Below are 19,983 nucleotides of genomic sequence, written 5' to 3'. Positions count from 1 at the left end.
GCAGAACAAGGGCCCCAGGGAGAATAGCAGATAACAAAACTGACCGTTTAATGCATTTATACACAATATAAATTACACTGACCAGCATGGAAACAGCCATGGAACCAGTCCTGTTCCCCCCTCCCCCCTTTTCCCCAGACTCTGGCAGAGGAAGGCTCCAACAGGCAGGAACAGGCAGGTACCACACCCCGCGGGTGCCTGGGGACATGGCACCACCGCCATTGGGCCAGGCACCTGAGCCTGGAACCCAAGCTGCTGGTTGTGGCTTCATGCTGCCCAGGCAGGCGAGGGCTGCTGGAGACCCCGGTGCACCCACATAAGGCAGCCCCGAGCCCCCCTGGAGTCTGCTGCCCATCCCTCCCCCAGGGAGGGCGGGGGCCGAGGCACCCCGGGCCTGATGCAGGGCTGGGCACCCCTGCAGCTGGGCTAAGTGCTGTCTCAGGGCAGGGCCGTGCCCACGGCTGGAGGGGCCAGGAGGGCTTTGGCATTGCGTGGGTTTACCCAGCTCTCTGCTGTGTGGCCATGGATCTTCTGGTGGCGCTTGTAGTTGTCCCAGTGGCCAGTGGTGTAGGGGCAGTCCCGGCACTGGAAGGGCTTCTCACCCGTGTGCCGCAGCATATGCCGCTTCAGGTTCATGCTCTGGTTGCAGCTGTAGTTGCAGAGGCTGCACTGGAAGGGCTTGTCACCCGAGTGGATGCGCCCGTGACGCTTGAGGTTGGCCAGGTTGCCACAGGCGTAGTCGCAGAGCTGGCACTTGTAGGGCTTCTCGCCCGTGTGCACTCGCTGGTGCCGCTTCAGGTTGTCGAGGTGGGCAGAGGCGTAGGGGCAGAGCGGGCAGGCAAATGGCTTCTCCCCACTGTGTGTCTTCATGTGCCGTGCCAAGTGGTTGGGGTAGTGGGTGACGAAGGGGCAGAGGCTGCAGGCAAAGCCTTTGTCCCCAGTGCCCTTGCGAGGGCTGGCGCCCGGCTCGGTGCCCAGCACCGCCAGGCTGCAGCGCCCGCAGACCTGCTCAGCCAGGCCCTCATCCTGGGCGAACCCGTCGTCCAGCACCAGCCCACACATGCGGCATGTGAAGGGGAAGAGCAGCTCGGGCAGCGCGGCTGCCTCCTCGCCCCGCAGCCGAGTGCAGCCAGGCAGGAAGGGGCCGCTGCTGCTGCCCACGTGCAGGCTCAGCTCTGGCAGCAGCGGTTCTGCGGGAAAAACACAAAACAGGGCTGTGAGCGGGATGAGGCAGTGCTGGCAGGGCTCAGCTCTGTGACAAGCTGTGGGCTCTGGGGTGACAGTGCCCTGGCTGAGGCTGGTGGCACATGGTGCCACGCTGGGCACAGGTTGATGGCAGGATGCGCATCCTGGCCCTTCGCCAGCCCTGGGGCTGTGCCATGGGAGAGAGCCCCCCAGCAGCTCTCCCCTCCCCCCCACACCCCCTCTCTTTACCTGGGTCCTTGTCCCGCCGGTGCGGCCCCTCGCCTTCGGGCAGGCGGTGGCTGAGCATGTGCCGCTTCAGGTTGCGGCTCTGGTTGCAGCGATAGTCGCAGGCAGCACACTGGAAGGGCTTGTCCTGGCTGTGGACTCGTTCATGACGTTTGAGGTTCCCCAGACTGCTGCAGGCGAAGCTGCAGCACGTGCAGCGGTACGGCTTCTCCCCTGTGTGTGTGCGCAGGTGTCGGGTCAGGTTCACCAGCTGGGCAGAGGCGTAGGCACACTGCGGGCACGCAAACGGCTTCTCCCCGTTGTGCGTCTTCATGTGGCGCTTGAGGTGGCTGGAGTAGTGGGAGGCGAAGGGGCAGAGCTGGCAGGAGTACACGATGCGCTGGCTGCGGCCCCCTTCCGTGCCGGCACACTGCAGGCAGCTCTGGCCTAGGCTGGCAGCCAGCTGCAGCCCACACTGGCGGCAGGGCAGCGCTGCAGGGCCGGGCTCCCCACCCTCCTCAGGGTCACTCTCCACGCTCAGCTGCTGGTACCCGGAGGAGCAGTCGTCGTCGCTCAGCGCATATGCTGGGATGGCAATCTTTCCCACCAGGGTATCTGCTGAGAAGACCATGGGGATGGGACGGTGTCAGCCTTGCTGGCTTAGGCACAGCCCCTCTGCTTGTGCCACCAATCCCCGCAGGGTCCACCTCAAGGAAGGGACCACAGGAAGGGGGGGCCAGGCAGCTGTGCCCACCCTGGCAGCACCCTGCAGGGGTCCACCACACCACCCACAGAGGGGTGAGGAGCTTCATGGCCGTAAGCTGCCCTGACAGCCTGCTGCAGGGCCTGTCCTGGGCCCCTTGGGTAACACTGTCATCTCTGCCCTGCAGCTGGCCGAGCTGGGCGGTCAGCCTGCGGCCATACCCCCAGCACAAGGAGGGCAGGTGGCGAGGGGCACAGGAGCGGGGCAGGCACCCACTGTTACTGGTGGGCCTGGCCGGTGGGAAGCAGTGACGGTGGGAGGGTGTTGAGTGCAGCCTGACCCGGGCAGGAAAGCTGGGAGCCCATAAAGCTCGCTCCGGGCCCCCTGTTGCTGTTCTGCTGCCCCAGCCCTGGGTCCTGCTCCCCATGGGGCCTCAGCACCAGCCCCGCTCCATCACACTGGGAAACAGACCTTCCCCAGCCCCACGCGGCACCACTGTCCCGTGGCAGTGGGAGGAAGTCTGGGCCAGGCTCTGAGGGCACTTCTGCTTCCTGGTTGGGCACAGACCCATCCTTCCGCAGCCCCTGAGGCAGTGCCTGTGCCCCAGGGAGGGATGACAAGAGCAGAGCCTGCTGCCCTGCAGCTGCTTCAGGCTGGCCTGTGGGCCCCACACCCCAGATGTGTCCCCAGGCTGGTGCTTGGGGCCAGAATGGCAGCAACATATAGCCAAAGCCTTGCCACCACCAGTCTCAAGCTGTGCCCAGCTGTCCCCGTGCTGTGCCTGACCTGGAGCCCCGGGGCCTGTGAGACCCAACACATGCCCCCTGCCCCAGAAAGCTGCCTGGGCCGATTCACCCCTTCACTACTGCCCAGCTCCCAGAACCCCAGGCAGGTGCAGGATTGAGGCTGCTCCCATGTGGTGGGACAGGGTGGCCTCCCAGCCCCCGGTACCCCTTCACAAGCACTGCCTGAAGCATAGACACCAGAATGGGGCATCCTGTGAGGGCCTGGCTATTGCCAGGGGAACTCTCGACCCTGCCTCAAGCCCCACACCAAGGGACTCCCCGGCCTCCTCAGCTTGGGCCCACAGTCCAGCAGTGCCACAGCATCCCTAGAGCAGTCCCCTCAGTCTGGCTGTGTCTGTGCTCCCCTCATGGGACAGTGTGGCTCACGGGGTGAGGATGAGCACATGGCCAGTGATGGCTCTCCTGACCTACTCAGTGGGCCCTGAAGTGCCTGGTCCTTCTCCCCGGCTGGGGCTAGCAGCTGTGATCGGGAAGGAAGAAGGTATTTCAGACAGCAAAGAGCATCTTTCAGCCCTCACCGTGTCTGGCTCCGAGAGCTGCCGAGTGAGCTTTGTCCCACCACTGGGCCCTGCCACAGGCTGTGGGGAAGTGCAGCCCTCAGAGCAGAACCCCATCTGCCAGGCAGCTGGGACCGTGCCTCGGCATGAGAGTGGGAGCTGCGGGCACAGCCCAGCACGGCTGCCAAGCACACGCACCGGAGCACAGCCCTTGCAGACAGCAAGGGGACAGAGCCACAGGCTCTGTGCCCTCCTCATCTCGCCATTCTGTTTCTATGTTATTCTGTTCACCACTCACCATTGAGGGCAGCGAGTGATGCACCCACTGGTCCTTGTGAGGTACCTTAATGGAGCCAAAGCAGCGTCTGCTCCTCTGGCTGCCTTGTGGCTCTAGCTGACCTGGAGCCCAGCATGCTGCCAGCTGGGCAGGTGCTGGCTGGCCTTGCCACAGGGCCTGCAAGCAGAGGCTGGTGGAGAGACAGCCCCGGCCCAGCTCCCCACACCACGCACTGCCAAGGGGCAGCGGTGGGGCAGGACCCCATGGGGACGAGGCCCCGGTGGGCTGCAAAGTCGTGCCCCTGCAGCTATGGGGATGAGCCCGGTGGCGGCCACGGCATGCGGCAAGGCGGCTGCCAGCTCCGGTGTACCCGCAGCCCCAGGACAACCCTGGGGGCACAACGCACAGGGGGTGGGGTGGGAAGGCTTGACGGGAGGGAGCGCTCAGTGGGGGTCTGCGCCGGGGATCGGTGCCGGGCAGGCAGATACCACCGGCGCGGGCCCCTGCCGGGGGTCGGGGTCTTACCCCGCGGGATCCGGGAGAGGGAAACGCCCCCGGCGGCGGAGCAGCCACCGGGCGGGACCGTTCCCGGGCAAGGCGGCTGCCGGATGGGGCCATGCGCGGGGAACCGGTACCGGCAAGGCCGGGCCGCGTCCCCGCCCGGCGGCGCTCCTGGAGCGGGGGGGCCCAGGCCGGCCGTTCCCGCGGGGCGCCGCTGCCGGGCCCGGAGAGCGGCACGCACCTGGCGGTCCCTTCTCGAAGGCCAGGCCGCGGCCCAGCAGCAAGTCGCCGGGCAGCACCAGCGCCGCTCCCGCCGTCTCCTCGGGGCCGTCCTCGGCGTCCGCTGCAACACACCGAGCGCCGCGGGTCACCGCCGGGCCTCCGCCGCCCCCCTGCCCCGCTGCGCACTCACCCTTCACCGGCTGCGGGTGGCTTTGCTTCCGCCGGGGCATCGTGGCCGGCCCCGGCCCCACCGCCCGCCCGCCCGCGGCCCGCCAGCCGCCCCCGCCAGCCCGGGGCGGCCGCCGCCGCCCCGCCTCGACCGGGCACTTCCGTTTCCGGCCGCAGCGGGGTGGGGCAAGCGCCGGAAGCGGACGGTGGCGCCCCGGAAGCGGACCGGGCACCGGAAGCAGGAGCGGGTCCGCTGCCAACCGCTTCCCTCCCGGCACCGCGCCGGCGTCTCTGGCATGCGGCGGGGGGGCCAGGCCGCGCCGCTGGGGAGGCAGGCGGGGGATGGGCACGGCCGGGTCCCCTCGGGAGGGGCGGAGTCTCGGGTGCGGTAGCGGGCGCCGGTGGGACAGCGGCTCCGGGGCAGGGCGGCGCAGGTTAACGCAGCCGCGCCCGGTGAGGCACAAACACCGCCAGCCCTCCGCCCTGGTGCCCCGCTCCCAGGGGGCCGGCAGCGCCCGCTGTGCCGCCCGCCGGGGCCGCCGCCCGTCTAGTGGTGCCCCCCCTGGGCCATATAGCCCCGCCCCCACCCTATATACCCACCCCGGGCCATATAGCCCCGCCTCCACCCTATATACCCACCCCGGGCCATATAGCTGCCCTCCCGGGCCATATAGCCCCGCCCCCACCCTATATACCCCCCCGGGCCATATAGCTGCCCTCCCGGGCCATATAGTCCCGCCCCCACCCTATATACCCCCCGGGGCCATATAGCTGCCCCCCCGGGCCATATAGCCCCGCCCTCACCCTATATACCCCCCCCGGACCCTATAGCTGCTTCGTCCTGGGCCATATAGCCCCGCCTGCACCCTTTATACACCTCCCGGACCCTATAGGTGCCCCCCCCCGGCCATATAGCCCTGCCCCCACCCCATATACCCCCCCCCCGACACTATAGCTGCCTCGCCCCCCTGGGCCATATAGCCCTGCCCCCACCCTATATACACCCCCCCGGGCCATATAGCTGCCCCCCCGGGCCATATAGCCCTGCCCCCACCCTATATACCCCCCCGGGCCATACAGCTGCCCCCCCGGGCCGCCTCGTGCAGAGGAGAGGGTTGAAGGAGCGGGGTTCCCGGGAGGGCGATGGAGACGCACCACTGGGGGTGGAAGGTTGAGACAGCTTTTCTGCCTGTGGCACCGGTGGGCTTACAGAGCTCCAGAGGCTCTGGGGATCCCAGCAGAGTGGGGGTGGGTGGTCCAGAGCCCACGTTGCCCTGGCACAAGAGGGCAGGGTGGCCAGGCAGGATGGAGAACTGACATGAAGCAGGACACATGAGTAGCGATGACTGGCAGCGTTCGAGTCTTTCACCATCTTGGTCCTTCGGTGCTGAGATCCTTTCAGCCTGTATGAGGGATCTGGAGCTCTTGGCAGCGCAGAGAGGGACTCGCAGTCCTGCCTGTGGTCTGATCTCCAGAGGCAACTGAAACCGTCCTTTGGAGACACCCAGCCGGGGTCTTGCTCCCTTGTACTGTCCTGGGAAGTGGGAACAAGTCCAGTCACGGATCAGGTTGCCCAGAGAGGTTATGCAGTCTTTGTCCTTGGAGGTTTTCAAGACCCAACTGGCATAAAGTCCTTAACCCCAGTGCTGACCCCGTTTTGGGCAGGAAGGTGTACTGGAAACCTCTTGAGGTCCCTTTCCACCTTGAATTATTCTGTGATTGTGGTGACCCCTGTGGGAACTGGCTGTAGAGGAAGGGTAGCCCAACTCCCCACAGCCAGGCATGGGAGGAGAGGCAGATGCAGGACAAACTCAGTTGGGGCACCATGACCGTGCAGTGGCTCCTCTGTGGCTGTTACCTGTGCCAGTCATACCCGCATAATCACAGCTCATTCAAGGACCACAGACCTGAGCCCTGTTGCCTGGTTCTGCCAGGAGCACGTGCGGGTGATGGGCCCCCACGTGGTGGAGCTCCTGATCTCATCTGGCAGGTCCCTGTGCTTCATAACCCCCCCTTCTCAGAAAATCTCCCCCGGTTTGTGTGGCTCAGCTCCTGGACGCTCAGAAATGCTCTGACCCTGCTAGGCAAGGAGTCTGCTGGGCCCCAGGGTAGCTGTGACAGCTCCTCATGCAGCGCAGTCACACTGCAGCCCCTGGGGGAGCTCAGCCGTCTCATGCTGTCACATTTGCCTTTGCTTTGGTTGGTTTCCTGCAGCTTCTGTCTCCCGTGTCCTGGCATTGTGCAGGCTGGGGACACCTAGGGCTTTGTGTCCTACTTCTTGGGGAGAAGGGCCCCTGGTTACCCTGCCTCAGGGCTTGTTCGGCCACACTGTGGTTTGGCCCATTTCCAGGGCTGGCTGTTGTGCAACTCTGTGTGTTGGGGGCAGCAGCCCTGCTCTGGCTTAGCCGTATCTTATATTCATCTGCTCTGATGCCTAGACCTGTGCCCTGGATGTGGTCCCCACCTATGGGACTCGTTCTGCCTTCTCTGTGGCTCCATTAGAAGAGCTGTCTGATGTGTCCAAGTGACTCTGGCTGTGCGAGCTGCTGCTGCTGATCCTGTTCATGGATAGGTTTTGTTTATTTGCAGGTCCCTGAGGCAGTCGAATGTGTTGGGCTTTGTGGCAGTCCCAGGGGAGCCATGGCCATGCTGTGTCATCAGCAACGATTCCCTGCTGACAGGTACCTCGGGGCCAGAGGATGGGGTTGCTTAGATCCCTGCCAGTGCTTCTTCGCTTGTGTTGTGCAGCCCGGACCATTTAGTCAAGGTGTCGTAGTCCCAGTGCAGGACCTGCGCAGGCCTGGGGTGTCTGTGACCACGGGCTGGCCCCGCTGGTCAGACAGCTGATGTCCACAGTGTCGGTGCAGCTCTTGCTGCTTCGGCAGGGGCTCCTGCTGTTCTGCTGAGCAGAGTCTGTGGTGACGCCATCAGTCACCTGAGACAGTGGTCCCATTGCCCTCCTCTGTGTTTGAGCACATTCCTTCCCTGCTTTCCTCCTGCGGTACCTCCCATTCTCTAACAACAATTTAAATTCAATCTCAGCCTGGTTTCCATCAGCTCCTCAGTTGTCACCTCACCAGAAAGTGCTTATCACCTGGGGTGACATGGTGCAGGACTTTACTAGTTCCCAGCAAAGGAGATGTAATCAGACTCCTCCGTCTTACCTGAGCTGTCACTAATATCTACCTCCTCCCATGCCAGTGCTTCTCCTGGTTTAGTTGTGCTGAAACGCAAAAAACAGTAGAGGCTGTTGGAGTGGAGGGGTGCAGCGATGCTATGGAGGTGTAAAGTGTAGGGTGCAACTTTCTGGGGTATAGATAAGCAAAGACCAAGGACACCAGTGGAGGGACTGGTTCTTCTGTCAGAAGAGATTATGGCATGGCTAGGACTTGTAAGCTCTAAGTAAGGGAAAACTGACAGATTTACCTCCTCTCTCCTGTAATCACCTGGCTTCTGGTCACTTAATTAACGGACTCTTGGGTCCCTTGGCTTGGTTGTCTCTTCTACAAATTCAGCAGCAGCTTGGGCGATGCAGGTTTTAATGCAGCACTTGGGATGTGAGGAAACATTCGTCAGAAGTGACCACTCCTCACGAGGCTTCAGGTGCTGCTGCCCTGGGTTGCAGGGCAGGTGGAGGAGCTCTCTCCTCCTGGGACAGTTCAGGATCCAACCTTTGTGGAGGAAGTGCTTTCTCTGTGGCAGTGAGACATTCTGTGCTCTCCTGTGAGCTAACCCTGAGAGGAGTAGTGATGGCAGTTTTGATTTGCCCCGACTTTTCCTGTGGGCTTCCTCCAGCTAGCAGTGGCTAGGAGCTTCCCAGTGCAGGCTGGTCTAAGGAGCTTGTGTCTGCAGTGGTAAGCACTGGTGTCCGGCTGTGCTGAGACTGTGGCTCTTGGGCACTCGAACTCCTGCAAAGTCAGAGCTTCAGTCATGTCTTTTCTTGGAGAGCAGAGCCACACAGACTTGGGGTGGGGGAGGTGAGGGGTGTGATTATTGTAGTGCCAAACCAGTTGTCATAGTGTTTGCCACTGCCTTCCTTGCAAAGACCACTGTCTTCCCTGCCTCAGGGCATTTGGGAGGTCCTGTGTCTTTGAATTTTGATGCTGAACTGAAGGAGACAGGGTGGGACAGAACAAAGCTGGCTCAGGGGCATGTGGATGGCTGGAGACAGGCTGTGGCTGCATTGCCCAAGCTCAGCATGAGACTGGTCAGCTTTGGCACTGCCACCTGGGGCCTTTGGGCCAACGTGGGGCTGGGGGTGACCATGGTCGCACTGACCAGGCAGGATGTGATTGTGGGACCGCAAGGCTGGGTGCTTTTGTTCTTGCCTGCAGCCTGGTGGGAGGGAGCATGTCAGCTGGAGACATCAAGCAAGGACCCCTGGGCCATGTGCTGAGTTCAAGGGTGGCTGTGCTGGGGGGTGCAGGAGGTGAGCAATGTCCTGGGCCCTGACAGGGCTCTGCCGGCAGCTGTGCCTGGATGGAGATTGCTTGCCGTTTCAGGGTGGGCTGCTGCCCATGCCGGGCTGGTGCGCAGCATGTGGGAGCTGTTCCAGGTGTAGGAGGAGGCGGATGCAGGAGCAGAGAGAGGCAAGCTCTCGGGTCTGGGCTGTGGGCTGTGACCCACCAGAGGAGGGAGGATCTGGAACAGCCCCAGCTGGGGCCAGGGGCCAGGTCCCCATGCTGAAGGGCTTGTGCTGGGGCCAGGGCACTGCTGGCAGGGTTGGCTCCACTGTCCTGGACCCAACAGGGATGAATGGCTGGGACTGGGCTGGCCTAGGGGCTGCGAGGAGCACTGCGGGTCTTGGCTTGTCCCAGAGCTGCTGGGATGCTTTCCGTGGTGCAGCCGGTGGATGGCTCTGGGGTCCGGCAGGGCGGTAGTGGGGTCTCATGGGTACTGGGGGCCCATTCCCACAGCCAGGGCCCAGAGCTTGCTCTCACATGTGGTTCCTTTGCAGGCTGAGTGCACCAACTGCAGCTGGAGATGGTTCAGCTCTTGTCTGTGAGGAGGTTGCTGGCTCTGAGGCCCAGGTAGGAGCTCAGCCGTGGCGGCCACGCGGGGGTTGGCACCTCCCTGCTGCCCTCTGTAGCCCAACAGCAGCTGGCTGCCACCCTGATGGGCCACCATGGAGCGGCCCACGTGGGTGCATGGACCCCTCCGCCTCCTGGGCTTCTTTGGGTGGAAGCCACAGGCTGCTGGAGGGGAGATGTCACCAGAACAGGAGCCAGAGCCTAAGGAACCTGAGGAGATGCATATCATGCTGCCCCTGGGTGAGGGTGAGGAGCTGGTGGAATGTCCCCTGTGCCTGCTGCCCCAGCCTCCCGAGGCCTTTCCCACACTGGCCTCCTGCGACCACCGTTCATGCCGGGCTTGCCTGGAGCAGTACCTGCGCATCGCTGTCAGCGAGAGCCGTGTGCAGGTGGCCTGCCCGCACTGCCCTGCCGTGCTGCAGCCCACCGATGTCCACCACCTCCTGGCTGAGCCTGCCCTCCGTGACAAGTATGAGGAGTTCCTCCTGCGACAGCTGCTGGTGGCTGACCCCAGCACCTGCTGGTGCCCTGCGCCTGACTGCAGGTGACTGGCTGGCCCCCTGCACAGAGCCGGGAGCAGGGGAGCCATGTGGGTCCCCCACCTCTTCCCGCGGTGGAGGCAAAGGGCTTCCCCAGCTGGGAACTGGTGCCCAGCAGACTGTGCCCGTGTCCCGTGAGCTGTTTTTAGGCTGAATCCCCTTGTGGCTTGGTCCCGTGTGGGGTTGGGCCTGCTCAGAGAGATGTCCTGGTCCCTGTCCTGGCTGCAGAGCCCAGGCAGCTGTGTGCCTGCTGGGGTTGGTGCTCTTGGCCATGCTGGGCCAGCCTAGGAGGCCCCAAGGGAACTGTGTGGGTGCTGGGTGAGGAAGGCTGTGCTGCAGTCTGACCTGGTGACAGTGTCTCCTGGCTCTCCTGGCTACAGGGGCTGCAGCTCTGGCTCAGTGTGGAGCTGGCACCTGCCACTGCATGGCCTGGCTGTGCCATGGAGGGGATGCAGGGATGGCCATGGGCACCGCTGCCCCCTCAGCCCCTAACACGGACTTTCTTCTTCCCACAGCTATGCTGTCATTGCCTATGGCTGTGCCGAGTGTCCCCGCCTCACCTGCGAGCATGAGGGCTGTGGTACTGAGTTCTGCTACCACTGCCGGCAGCCCTGGCACCCTGATGGCCCTTGTGCGCCAGTGCTGCCAGCCCCCCGCCTGACCAGCCCCTCAGCACAGCTAGTCCACCCAGAGGACTTGGCGCATGGTGAGACTCTGGCCCAGGGTGGGAACAAGGAGGGCAGGGATTTGGCATGACTGAGCAGCACAGCTGGATGCCTTTGTACCTTCCTGCCTGTGGGGATGCTGGAGCCAGGACCCAGTGGTCCCTGTTGACTGCCTGTGTGTGGAGGCATGTGGCCCTTGTGCCAGTCAAGCTGGGGTGTGTAGTGAGACCTTGCTGTGCCTGGCTCACCGTGACACCTACAGGACAGGCTGTGATGCTGGGACAGGGTGTGGGGGTGGACCTGCACTGTCATGTCTCGCTTGCCCCCCCATCCCATCCATCTCGTCTCATCTTCTCCCCCGCCAGATGAGGCTGAGGATGTCAAGGTCTGTCCACGCTGCAGTGCGTTCATCATGAAGATCAATGACGGGAGCTGCAACTGCATGAACTGCACGGTCTGTGGCTGCCTCTTCTGCTGGCTCTGTCTGCAGGAGATCTCTGGTGTGCACTTCCTGAGGTCAGTGCTGGGTTGGGGGGCCGCTGGGGGGCTGGGGCGGAGGAACTGACAGGAGCTTAAGGGGTGGTTGCAGAAGCTGCCCGGTGCTGAGCTGGAGGTGCTGCAGTGCTGGGCCAGGGGCCCTGCCAGGAGCTATGGGTTTAGGATGGGTGGCAGTGGGACCCTGCTGAGAGCCACGTCCATGCACAGCCAGGCTTGGGACTGGCTGGGCTGTGGGGCTGATGGTGGGGTGGGAGCAGAGGGCTGCTGGGTCTGGCCAGGCTGGGGGCCTGGGGCCGGCTGTCAGCACCCCACAGCGGGGTTCCAGGTGGCAGCTGGAGCTCAGGGTTGGGGTGGAGAAATCTGGCTTTCTGCTTCCCCGGTGGGCCCGTGGGGCTCCCCCCAGCGTGAGGATGGGCTGTGCTGGTGTCTGCCTGCCCCTGCGCAGGAACCATTGTCCCAGCCCCACTCTGTCCTCGCAGCCCCTCTGGCTGCACCTTCTGGGGGAAGAGGCCTTGGTCACTGACCCAGAAGATCCTGTGGCAGCTGGGTGTGGTGCTGGGGGCGCCTATGGTGATCTCCCTCATCGCAGGCATCGCTGTCCCTGTCATTACCATTGGGATCCCCATCTACATGGGTAGGAAGGTACTGGCAGGGGGCCCTGGAGTCCCCATGGTCGCACTCCCCACCGAGCCTGGCAGCCCATGGCCTCCGGGCCAGACAGACATGCAGTGCTCGCCACTGCCCACAGCGTGTGTCTGTGCCCCCCCTGCCTCCCCCACAGTCCCTCCTGGTGGGAACCCTCTCTGCTGCCTACCCCAGCACCCGTAGCCAGTGAGGGTTCTCTCAGCCTGGAGAGGTGGGGGTTGGGGTGGGCGAAAGGAGGAAGGGGTCTCAGGGGTCCAGGGCTGTTTTCCAGGAACACCTGGGCTGTGGTGGTGGCACTATGGTGGCTGCTTGTCCCTGAGGAGGTGAAGGGGGTGTCCAGGCAGCTGTGGCTAGAGCTCTGCCAGCGCCAGGAAGAGACCCCATCCCTGGGGGCTGTGTGCTGAGATCTCTGCAGAGCCCTTCACCTGTCTCGCTTCTCCTTGAGGTGCTGGGCCAGAGCCAGAGGAGCAGCTTGTCGGGGTGCCAGCAGTGCCTCTCTGTCACTAGCAGTGTCCTCCTCTCTCTCTTTGTGTCTCCCATCATAACAGCAGTCACTGTGGGTAAGTGGCCAGGGCTGAGGGCACTGCCCACATGCTGGGGACAGTGGGACTGGGGCCTGGGGGCCGCTGCAGTGGAGTGTCTCTGGGGGGGGGATGTCTGAGACCTGGGGCACCAGCGTTTTGCCCAGGGGGGCAGGCCAGCTGGGGCTGTTGCTGGGGGCTGGGCGGTAGCTGCCTGTCTGCCCACAGGTGTTGGTGTGCCCCTGGTGCTCACCTATGTCTATGGGGTGGTGGTGCTGTCACTGTTTCGGAGCCGCTGGGGGTGTGGGGGTGGCCGCAGCCCACCTGGGGATCTCGGTGTGGTGGAGCTGGAGAACCTGACCAAGCGTGAGTCCTGTGCTACTGTCTGTTTGCTGGCCTGTGCCCTCCGTTGAGCTGCACAGGCCCTGGTTCTGCCTCTGGCCTCTGTGGCTGGGACATCTCCAGAGCCAGGGGCTCCCTGTGGACTTGTGCCGGTTCTGGCCTGGCCAGTACCTTGCACACCTCTGTCCCTGTGGGGAGGCTGCAGGCTGGTGTCCTGGAGAAAGCGGGTGCTGCTCAGAGCAGTCTGGGACCAGCTTGTCCCTGCTGAGAGCCTGGAGGGCCTTTCTGCTCCCTGCCATGGATGGGGAGCAGTTGTTGTGAACAGGGTCCTCAGCACCATCTCTCCCTCCACCGATGAATGAGCTGTGGTCGGTGCTGCCCAGCCCCAGGACAGGTGAGGACGGAGCCCCAGACACAACTGCCTCCTTTCCCAGCAGCAGCCATAGCCCGCACCCCGGGGTGGCATGGAAGGAGCGGGACAGCCAGTCAGCCAGCACAGTGGCCCTTGCAGGGAGCATGCTGAGCGAGGGCCAGGATATGTCCTACAGGTGAGCTGGGGCTGCTGTGCTGGGGAGGCAGAGGGGACTGGCGTGTCTCCTTCTTAACAGCTTTCCCCATATCTGCTGTAGTGGGCAGAGGTGTGGCAACATCCCGCTTCGGGCTGCTACCCTCAGGCCCTGTGTTTGTCTGCAGGGAAGGTGTCAACATCGAGGTGGAGGTGTCAACTGAAGCAGTGCCGCACCCTGCCCGGCAGCAGAGCCCGTGCAGCGTGCTGTCAGGGCAGAGTCTCTCTGGGGACTCCCTGGGAGGCACCAGTGACAAGTGCAGCACCATGGGCATCCCTGCAGAGTGAGGGGGACTGCAGCACTGAGCAGGGAGACCCTCAATCCACAGAGCTCTCATCTGCCACTGGCACAAAGATCCGTGCCCTGGTCACTGTCTGTGGGGCACCACCAGCCCCATGGACTGGGTCCTGGCCGTCCCCAGGCTGGGTGGGTACTGACTGTGCTCAATGCTGCCAGCACCCTGTGCACCCCTTCCCTGAAGGCAGGCTCAAGCACTGGCACCACTGGGAAATAAAACTACTGTCCAAGGGTCTGTCTGTCTCCTGCGGCACAGCCCCCCTCCCCGACAGCACAGCCCCCATCACAGCAGGCTTTGGTCCATGGTGTGTTCCTCTGCAGTAGAGTGGGCCCAGCCCCACACAGGCACAGGCAGAGGGGACAAGCAGGGCCAGGGAGCAGGGGAAGATCGGGTATATTCCCTTAGGCAAACACCCCAGCTGAGTGCTGCGGGTGCAGGACCAGCATGGCATACAGCTGGGAGGGTGGGATGTGTTGCTGTAGAACTTCAGCTGGCACCAGCAAACTGAGCAACTTGGGTAGGGGTTGAGCACTGCCCCAGCTGGGCCGGCCCCTGGTGCACAGTGTGTGGCACCCATGGGACCTGTGTGCCCCAGCTGCCTTCCTGGGGGCAGCACGTGGCTGCTGGCAGACAGAGCTCGAGTGTGGTGCGGGACAGCTGCAGCGGGGGCCCAAAGCAGCCCTGAGGGTGGGAGGCCATGCACTGGGCTGGGGCAGAGCTGGGGAACACACAGGTCTCACTATGCTGACCCGTACCCATGTATCTGCACCCTACCTGCCCCAGCAGTGTGTGGAGTGGTCCCAGCGCTGCTGGAGAGGAGGCCTGTGCCCTTGGGCCAGCTGTGGGTGATGCTTTAGCATGTGGGGTGCCACAGCATGGGGACCTACCTGGATCCTTGTGACAGGCACCCACTCCAAAGCAGGGGAGAAAGTGGTGCTGAAGGATCTATGGCTTCTCCCAGGTGGAAGGGGCATCAGTAGTAAGGGTGCCCACAGCTGCTCCCTTCCATGGTGGCACTGGGATTAAGGGCCCCCACACAGCCCTGCACTCCTGTGTGGGGTGGCCCCTGCCTGGGGGCCAGGTTATCCCCCAGCCACTGGCAGAGCTGTGGTGCTCCACATCTTACATTGGCTTCCCTCCACTCCCCATGGGATGCTGGCATGGGCTGCAGGGCACCCATTTCTGCATATGGATGAGGACAAGGCAGTGGTGGCCATCCTGGTCCCTCCACATGCAGGGCTGGTTGTGGCCTATCGCCCTGCCCGCAGGCAACAGGGGTGCCCCTGAGGAATGCCCTGGATGGGCTGGGGTGGGGGCAGCTGCCCCCTGACTCCCAAGCTCCTCGGGCCAAGCAGCTCAAAGTTGTGGGTCCTGACTCCCACCAAGGATCCATCCTGCAGCCAGGCCGGTTTGGAGGAACTGTGTGGGAATGCCACAGGCTGTGCATGGGTACCCTGAACTGGGCAGGCAAGTGGGATCCTGCCTACGACCAGTCCGCTGCAGCATCCTTGGGAGATGTTGCGTTGAAGGGGATGGAGTAATTTAGCAGAAAATACTACCCCCCCTGCCTTCCAACTCTCCTCACCGAGGTGGCAGGTTAGGTGCAGCTAGGTTTAAGTTCTAAGTGATGTCCAATTTACCACTATCAGCCCAGTTGTGTTTAATACGTATATTAAACTACCACGGGTCTGGATACACTAATAGCAGTCTGCACCACCAGAGCAGTCATACACATGAGCTAGCATGGCCACACTCTAGGGTTTGGTCACGTTCAATGAGAAACTGCAACAACCAGCTACTTAACAGTGCAGTTTTATTTGTGCAACAGAGATACAGGTTCTTGGATTGCCAGTGATAGTGACTGTTTGCAAAAAGGCATGTGCAAATAAAATGTTATAAAGTATGAAATGCGCAAAAACGTTACAAACAATACAGCCTGGCTACAAATATTAAAAAGTAACTCTCTAGAGATATTTCTGAGTCTCCTGCAGAAGCACTTAGTTTCAGTCTCACCCAAGGCATCCCAAAGGGGGGAGAAGCAAGGCTCAGCCCATCAGCTGGTCCCAGGAGTCCATCTCGGTGGTGTCTTCCCTTCACTTGTTCTTGGTGGTGTCTTCCCCCCTTGTCCCCTCATTCGTTCACTTTTTATACTTCTCTTTACTCTCAGGTGGAGCTTGAGTGACCCTAGTCATACATTCCTTCATTATGCTGATGTGAAGTTCCCTCGCTTTCATTTAAAGATACATTTCATTTTAAATTTACTATGCATGCTCCCCGAGTGGGGGATCCACCCTCTTCGGGGGACCCATTTGAGTAGGAGAGCTCGATCTACTACTACCACAATTCTTTTACCCTAGGATCCTTGAATTTTATCTTTTTAGCAGTTTTTTTTCTTTTAGCACTCAGCACGTTCTCGTCAGAAGGCTCTGAAGTGCTGAGGGGCCTAGTTCCCGATCTTCTCTTGCAGATGAGGCTCTTGCTTGGTCTTCGCCGTGGTTGTTGGCCCAGCAACAGACACCTTCTCATATATTTTGCAGCCGCTATGCAGCTTATTGGCTGTGTGGTACTATCGCATTCCCAATCCTGCAGGGAGCACAGCAGAGCCTGGCCGTTGTGTCTCCACTCTGCTCCGTCCTCCACTGCTCCTCCAGGATAGCAGGTTGTGTGCCTTAGGTGATGCAGATTCCGTGCATGCCAACCGTCCTGAAGGTGATAGCTGTATTTTAGCCTAAAAAGCTTTCTGTAATACTATGCTTCTATTAGGACCCAATTTTTCTCTAATTTCCCTCCTCAAAGTGATTTTCCCACAGGAGAAAAAGCTGCTTCTGAACATTTAGCTACTTGATGTTTAGCAGAGTCTGGCAGCATCTTAGAGCATGGTTGCAGGGACTGGTACTGATTGGGGTGAGTGCTGCCTGCGCCTTTGCCCTTCCCCAGCCATGGTGGGTCACGCACTCCATGCTGTTGTGATTCGCTGATCCCTGACCCCAGCCACGTGCAGCTGCTTCGGTGCCTGTCTCTCACCCAGAAGTCATCAGGTCCCCTTCCTGGTCCCATAGCTGACACCCCCCAGGTGCTTTTACCCTCGAGATGCACAGGGGTGCTCACAGCTCACCAGAGTCAACCACGACTCCTGTGGTCCCATAGCCACACCCTGCCCGAGCTGCCCTTAGGGACCCACTCGCTCCCTTGCTCCCAGGCCCCATCACCTGCTGCCCAGCTGGTGCGGCTGCTCTTTGCTGGTGTTCATGCATGTGTGCGCACATTGTTGGCACCACAGATGCTCCCCGCACTCACATGGAGGAAAGTTGGTTGGACGTGTAGTTTAAGAAGGTGATAGGACAGACTAGGATGAGCAGGTGTAGGGCATGGCCAGAGTTGTGTACTGCCTGGTCTCTGCTCACCTGCAATAGACCCTTTTACTCCCTTAAGCCTCTATTGCCCACACGTGTTCCTCCCCAAACCTCCTGAATCTCTCCCTTTTCCCACTTTGGGTTCCTCCCCTAAACATCCCATAATAAACCCTGTGCTATCCCCAAATGCTCTTTCCTTGCATCCCATGATGTGTTCCACACCCCTAGGGAGCCAGACTCCCAGCCTGTGCTCGCAAGGTGTTCCAGAGGGCTCTGGATGACGTAGATGAGGCCACCTGGACCATGGGGCTGATGGTTCTCCTGGGACAGCTCTGGGAGGGGCCCAGGGGTGTGTGTCTGTGATTTCGGTCCCCCCACCTGCTCTTGTACCGCTTTGTCCTGCTAGATTTTTGGACATTGGCCTTTGAGGCGCTGGTGCTTCTCTTCTGATGGGCCTGAGAGTAGCTGGGTCAGTTTATGAATCGAATTACTCCACTTGCCATTGTTTCTTTGTGCCTCTTTTGTGCCTGTGGCTGATCTTACTGCGTCACCTAACGGCCTGGGCTTCCCGCTGCCTTCAGCAGCCAACTCTCAGACTCTGGTCTCTCTGGGCTCTGTCCCAGGCTACACCAAAACCTAGCCCCCAGACCTCTTTGCCTGTGCACCAGCAAATCCAGCGCAATGTTTGCTGCCGACTACATGCTAAGGTACGTGTCCCTCCCCAGCATGCTGGACTCTCCCTTTGCTGGCACTGGCCTCCACACCCCCTGTGTGCAGTAGAAAGAGCCCATGCACCTGGGAAAACAGCTAGAAAATAAGATCACTGTGGTGATCCATTATTATTATTATTATTTATTTTTTCCTCCCACCCACAACTGGCCCCTTTTATGCCCATTTCCCATGCTCATTCCTCCCTCCTCAGTCCCTCCCTTCTCCCAAACAGCCCACAGGACTGCGTGCCCCAGGATCCCACAGCAGGGGTGTCTCCCGCCCATGCACCCATGTGGACATTGGGCAGCCCTGGGTCCCTCTGTCCTTCTGGGGGGCCCTGTGGCAACGGGGCTGGGGGCTTCTGCTGGCTCCAAAGAGGTCACCAGGACCCCTCCCTGGCATGGCTCCTTGGCATTCTGGAGATGACCTGTTGACACATAACCTGCCAGCTGGTCTTAGCAAAACTCCTGATTCTGCTCTTTAAACAGCTTCAGTAGGTTAATGAAAATACCTGTGGATATAAGGGCCCTCAATAAGCCACATGACATACCACAGAGCATTTTGATTAAAAACTAGCATGATGGAACATCAATAGAGCGCACAGTGAATGGTCTAAACCCAGCTACACCTCAATACAATTTACTAATGTGACATCACCACTAACCAGAGTCATTTTAGGGAGCTGCCACTGCAGAGACAGGTGTTAACTCCTGTACTAAAAACTTTAATGACTAGGAAGAAAGTTTAAAACCAAACCCTCTTGAGGCTGATGCCTCACAGCAGGAATGAAACTGGAGGCACATGACAATTCAATGTTTTTAACTCCACTGAGCGGAACTGCCTCTGGATTCAGTTTCCCAGGGCACTGCAGCTCTGGGCACTCCATCCAGGGTTGGGATTTACCTGTCTGCACAAGGCTCTACAGCATTGCTACCATCTGTGTTCTAAAAAAGATGTGTGGAAACTAGAGGGACTTCAGAAATAACAAATGCTTTTAGGACCAGATGAAATAATTCTGCTCGTTCCTGTGACAATTCAGGCTGTTTATACAGAATTTGGGGGCAGCTTGGCCAGCACATTCATAGCAGGGAGGAAACAGCAGGTACTGAGCTGTCCCTTAGCTGGAATGATCCTGAGACAAACCCATCTGGCAGCAAACGAAAGATGCCCTGAGAAGAAACCCACTTCTGCAAAGTTAAAAATCCTCTCCTTGGGTGCTTTACTCAGGCAGCACCATTCTAGGGGAACATGTCAGCTCATCTGGAGTTTCTGAGCACAGAAACAGCCTGAGCAGCAAGTTGGACGGCGGCGCCTATGGGTGTTTGTAACTCTGAACTCCCAAGCCTGAGCAGGGCTGCAGGAGCCCAGCCTGGATGATCCAGCGGCCAAAACATTTCGGGTCTGGACACACGATCACTGGAAAGCCACTAGACAGAGGGGCATATCAGGGCCATGAGGGAAGGGGCTCAAAGATGACATGAGATGCACCCATCCTGGCTGGTGAGGCATGGGCTGACTGAACTGCAGAAGCCGAGACAACAGTCCAGGACTAGGAGGGTGGACTTCGTTTTCAAAGAGGGAAGGCTTGCAGTGCGAGGCGTTGCCAAGGGAGCTCCCCCATGACACAGGAACGCCAGAGCAGCTGGAGTTAGAGATGAACTGGCTGGCAAACCTCACCTGCGCTTCCCTGTGCTCCCACACCATGCCAGGTGGAAGGTGAAGGGGCACAGCAGCAGGGAGTAGCAGCTGACCTTTCCATCAGTGGTTTATAGCCCAGGGACTTTGCTCCTGTGGGAGCAACGGCAGTACCGACACACGCTGTACAAGCTTTACACCATCCGGCACACCAGGCTGGAGCCGCTTCTTTGTTGCACCTTGAAGAGCATGCAGCTAGACGGGGTGCAGCATGCTGCGGGCAGGTTTGGTCAGGAGGGTGACTGGTACCCCTGTACCTCAGCAGACACAAACTGTCTCCAGAGCCTTGTCTCCTGCTCCGTGTGCCACAGACTGACCTCAGTTGGGCCACCTCAGGGTGGGTAACAGAAAGGCAGCAGGCCCAAGCACTGCAGCAGGGGCTGGCGCTCTGCTACCACACAGCAGAAGCCAGCTGCTTCTTGCGAGCTGCAGACACATCCCCTACGGTGCCTCTAAGATGCCAGAGACATTGTCCTCCCCATCCCACCTTCCTCTCTCCCCACCTCCAGGAAAGAACCAAGGACCAAAAGTACAGC

At 60.8% G+C, this 19,983-nt stretch overlaps 2 protein-coding genes across 2 annotated transcripts; one reads left to right on the top strand and one right to left on the bottom strand.

Annotated features, from left to right (window-relative positions):
* Window positions 1-31: 31 nt before the first annotated feature.
* Window positions 32-5,180, bottom strand: ZNF513 (zinc finger protein 513). Its single transcript, XM_056342216.1, is given in 4 exon segments — window positions 32-1,190; window positions 1,435-2,025; window positions 4,436-4,672; window positions 4,675-5,180. Coding segments are annotated over 4 exon segments (1,788 nt in total). The 5' UTR covers window positions 4,883-5,180; the 3' UTR covers window positions 32-438.
* Window positions 5,181-5,665: 485 nt separating this feature from the next.
* Window positions 5,666-14,022, top strand: LOC130151904 (E3 ubiquitin-protein ligase RNF19B-like). Its single transcript, XM_056344689.1, has 9 exons — window positions 5,666-7,265; window positions 9,542-10,158; window positions 10,669-10,859; window positions 11,184-11,334; window positions 11,796-11,958; window positions 12,407-12,521; window positions 12,711-12,848; window positions 13,159-13,372; window positions 13,518-14,022. The coding sequence occupies exons 2-9, from the start codon at window positions 9,710-9,712 to the stop codon at window positions 13,675-13,677; spliced, it is 1,581 nt and encodes a 526-aa protein (XP_056200664.1). The 5' UTR covers window positions 5,666-7,265; window positions 9,542-9,709; the 3' UTR covers window positions 13,678-14,022.
* Window positions 14,023-19,983: the final 5,961 nt, after the last annotated feature.

This window comes from Falco biarmicus, chromosome 6 (assembly GCF_023638135.1).
Source record: "Falco biarmicus isolate bFalBia1 chromosome 6, bFalBia1.pri, whole genome shotgun sequence".
Taxonomy (NCBI): Eukaryota; Metazoa; Chordata; class Aves; order Falconiformes; family Falconidae; genus Falco; species Falco biarmicus.
This window is presented reverse-complemented; position numbering and strand designations above follow the sequence as displayed.